Raw genomic sequence first — 4,576 nt, 5'->3', positions numbered from 1 at the left:
GAGAGAGTACATTTTACAAGAAAATACTATTTCAGTCTTTCTACTTCAAAAAGTCATGTTTAATTTAGTGTTCCTTACCATTTCTTTGTAGTTATTTGTGAAATTTACTCATTTACAATTTCTGAGTGAAAACTGTTGCAAAGCAAATCCTACACCAAAATTTTAATTGCTTATGTTGTACCTTACTTTTATGGTCTATTATGGAAGCTTTTATGGATCAATGTACAGCAATACTTTGCTTACGACCATTTGACCCGATTCAGCATCTAATCTCTTTGGATTGACAAGCTCGTCAAAGTTAGATATCGGAGGTGGTGGACCAGGGTGACTGCGTTTTTCTGTGGACATGTGTCTCCTCTGTGCAATAAGGTAATTGTAAAACTATTGTTCCATAACATTTTGAAAAATGATTTTCAGAAGACGGCTGTACGCTCCCCTGCTTTCACAAGGAAATGGTGGCAATGCACAAACACTTCAGACGTTTTCAGAATGAAATGGACGACATTGCACAGATGATGAAGGGTAGGATTTTTACACTATTTAGAAAGCCAGAGTTGTAACTAACTTGTAATCATAAAATAATGTGCTCCAGTGATTCCCATCTCAGGTTACTTTGTCAGAAGCTTTGCACACACACAGAAGCACACACATACAAACACAGGTACATACTGGAAACTCATACACACACTCCCCGCAGCCTCAGGCACTGAGTTTGTTGAATTATAGCCCCAACATGCAAATAAAAGGGGACAAAATAAAAAAAACATTTATTATTTCACAATTAACCTGCAAGCGATAAAGAATCTCATAGACAGCAGAAATTTGCATGCAGGTCGAATTCGCATGGGAAGTCCTGGAAGTTTCCAAATTTAGAGAATAATTCTCCAATGTCCTTTCTTTCAGCCTGTGGCTAGGTGGCTCGAGTTATGACCTACTTTCCCCCTTTCCTACTGGACTACAAATTAAGGGAACTTCAACAAGGAGTGCAGCGCAATACAAGCTTTTATCGCCTTCCTCACTGTCAAATCTGCAATACCAATTTCTCTGTCTTGCTAGGATAGAAATCAAAGCAATTATCCACAAGACGCCATACATTACAGTCATTTTAACATTATTATAAAGGGAATCAAGCACAGCATGAAACCTCCTCATTTTTCAAGCAGCAGCAATAGGAATAAGATAAAAGACACCATTTTTAATAAATTTATCACTAAGAATAATCACAATAAACAATTATTCAGCCAAGTAAGAATTTGAATAATAATGTAGAATTTAATTGATGTGCTGGCTATTACATTGGCTATTTGACAATGGATGAGCAGTGTTTGATTAGATTTAAAGGGACAGTTCACCCAAAAATGAAAATTCTGTCATCATTTACTCACCCTCAGGTTGATTCAAACCTGCAAGACTTTCTTTCATCAGTGGAGCATAAAAGAAGATAACTTGAGAAATTTCGGTCTTTTTTTTTCATACAATAGAAGTCAATGGTAACCAAAACAGTTTGGTTACCAAAATTCTTCAAAATATTTTTTTACATTCCGCAAAAGAAAGAAAGTCATACAGGTTTGAAACAACATGAGGATGAGTAAATGATGACAGATTTTTCATGTCTGGATGAACTATCCCTTTAAGACCCAGAACTATCTGTTTTACAATTAAATATTATTCACATTGATAGCATTTATTTATTTATTTAGCACTTTTATTTTCAAAAGCGCTTGTTAGGTTGTTCACATAAGTGGGGAAATGCCTGTTTTCGAATGTTTTTCTTGTAAACAAGGCTTGATCTGTGCATATTTCTCTCCTGATTCAGATGAGATGGCTTTTTCACTGGATAAAGTAATACTATAGAAAGAGGAATCGTATTTTACCCGAAAGCAGCGGGTTGAAGTAAAAAACAAACAAACATCTTAATTATGGATGTTTATAACAAACACACAGCTTTTCACTTCATGCCAATACTTGTGGATTATTGTGATGTTTTTATCAGCTGTTTGGACTCTCATTCTGATGGCACCCATTCACTGCAGAGGGTCCATTGGTGAGCAAGTCACGTAATGCTAAATTTCTCCAAATCTGTTCTGATGAAGAAACAAACTCATCTACATTTAGGATGGCCTGAAGGTGAGTCAATTTTCAGCAAATTTTAAATTTTGGGTGAACTACTCCTTTAACGTGTGTCTCTTAAAGTCTTGCTTCTCATACTCATCGTCAGTCATGTCTAAATAAATGAGGAGTGATGCCTGGCTTCTAAAATGAGCATGAAAGTTATGCCATTATGGATTATGCCTGCAATATATCATATATCAATCAATAATACATCATCTCATCTTTTTCATTTTCCAACACCTGAGCAGGTTTTGGAAAAAGGGAAATAAATGACTGGACAGAAAAAAAGACACTGACACATCCAATTCCTTTATGTCTAATTTTGGGTAAAACCCAACTATAATTGTTGCAAATGCAGACTTTTAAAGGCAAAGCTAGCCATTTTGCTTCAATGAGCAGTGCATCCCATTGCAAAAGAAAAAAAAAAAGTGTATGCATAATACATTTTTCTTCTCTCTGGAAAGCATATTAATATTTACAAACTGAAAAATGCACAAAAAGCATCCACTCACCATCCACTCTGAAATGATGATGTCCACTTTTTCCACAGGAAGGTCAATTTCTTCTATTCTGCCCTTGATCAGTGTGATGGTGTCTTCAAGTTTATTTGATCTAGAGAAAGAAAAAATTTAAATAAACTTTTTTTTTTTTTTTTAAATGGGTCATATGATGCTTTTTTAAAGATCATTATTTGGTGTATTTGGTGTAACAGAATATGTTGACATGTCAGTTTGCTCTGATTGGCCAGCTGACCCAGTGCATTGTGATTGGCCGAACACCGCAAGCACTCGTCGGAAATGTAACGCCCCTTACCATAATCGCGAGCTTCATCTTTCAAAATAAATGTAAAGACAGAGCCTAAAAGGGGAACAGAGTCGCGTGACAGACAGTGATGAAGCTGGTATGTGTTTGCAGTACACAAGCCACGGTTAAGACAGCTGACTCCACTGTGACAAATATTCCCACATAGTGACCTAGATATGTGGGGGCGTGTTAGAACGAGCCGTTTTAGGGGGTGTGGCAGAGTCTTAACTTTGATAAAGAATATCTCTTTGGTTTTGAGACTTTAGTCTTTGCAACTTCAGGGATCTTATCTATGCACAATCAGCTTGTAACACTCCAAAGAGAAAGGAAAACTTGAAATCGCATCATATGACCCCTTTAAAGATTTATTTTTGGCTGTTTTTTTTTATTTTTATGTCTTTTATTTAGATAGGACAGTAGGTCGACAGGAAGCGAAGTGGGTGAGAGAGAGAGGGGGGTGGGATCGGGAAAGGTCCACGAGCCGGGACTCGAACTCAGGACGCCCGAAGCGCAAAGGCGCTACATGTCGGTGCGCTGCCCATGAGGCCATTGGCGCCGACTAAATAAACTTTTTATCTAACATTTAAATAGCAATAGTAGATGTTGTTGATTATATTAACTAAATTAAATTAAATTAATACAAAATTAATTATTCAAAATATGCATTTTTCTTTTGCAAGTGTTCAAATGAATAAAATAAAATAAATAAAAATATTGCATTATAAAATGCATGTTACTAGTTTTAAACACCTCGTCTGAGACAATGAATGTTAAAGGGGTCATATGATGCGATTTCAAGTTTTCCTTTCTCTTTGGAGTGTTACAAGCTCTTGGTGCATAAAGAAGATCTGTAAAGTTGCAAAGACTGAAGTCTCAAATCCAAAGAGATATTCTTTATAAAAGTTAAGAGTCAGCCACACCTACCTAAAACGGCTCGTTCTAACACGCCCCCACATGTCTACGTCACGATGTGGGAAGATTTGCATAACGCCGCCCAAATGTTCACACAAAGAAAGAAGACGTAACTTTTATTCTCGCTGTAGTATTGTTTCTGCCGTCGCCGCCATGTCGTGAAGGCACTGTGTGTTTTGTTGTGAAAGCGAAACTACTTTGGTTGGTCTTCCAAAAAAGGATGATATTCGCTTCGTCATGCCTAGAGCTGATTCGTGCTGGTCGCTGAGGAAAACCCACACCACAGCGGACTCACCAGGACAACAACACTAACAGCCCCAATTTGACAGCACCTCCTCCTCAACCATGGCCTTTTGCACTAAGGGTCGCAAACTAGCGTTCACCTGAGTGTTTGTGTGTAAGTGTGTAAACGTGCATGAATACCCCCCATCCCCCCTTATTTAAATGAGCGCTCCCATTTTGACCGGTAACCCTGAGCATCAGTCTCTCTAAATACTCCATTATCATGACAGCTAATGTTACTAGGGACAGAGTCATTACTCAAGCCTGCAGAGCGCATTTCTGCCCAACCGATCCTTATCTCTGTACCTTCGCGCTATCACACTCTTCCAGAATCCCATTGTAGCGCTCCCTCTATCTGCTCCTCCTTCAGCGGACTGTCTTGAGCTAAGAAACACTAAGCTCATTACTGGGTTAATTTAGAGGACAATGTCAACTACAGGGGGAGAAAGAGGAGGAGGGGGGGGGG

The 4,576-nt window shown here is 38.2% G+C and overlaps 1 protein-coding gene across 1 annotated transcript in view; it reads right to left on the bottom strand.

Moving 5' to 3' along the window:
- Positions 1-4,576, bottom strand: part of prmt3 (protein arginine methyltransferase 3) — a 55,781-nt gene that overhangs the window by 38,051 nt on the left and 13,154 nt on the right. Inside the window, exon 10 of the mRNA XM_016452300.1 lies at positions 2,625-2,724. Coding sequence (XP_016307786.1) covers positions 2,625-2,724 — 100 coding nt within the window. The remainder of the gene's footprint in view (positions 1-2,624; positions 2,725-4,576) is intronic.

The sequence above is a fragment of the Sinocyclocheilus anshuiensis genome, unplaced genomic scaffold (genome assembly GCF_001515605.1).
Source record: "Sinocyclocheilus anshuiensis isolate Anshui unplaced genomic scaffold, SAMN03320099.WGS_v1.1 scaffold579, whole genome shotgun sequence".
Taxonomy (NCBI): Eukaryota; Metazoa; Chordata; class Actinopteri; order Cypriniformes; family Cyprinidae; genus Sinocyclocheilus; species Sinocyclocheilus anshuiensis.
Note: the sequence above shows the minus strand (reverse complement) of the source record. Positions and strands in the feature narration are given on the sequence as shown.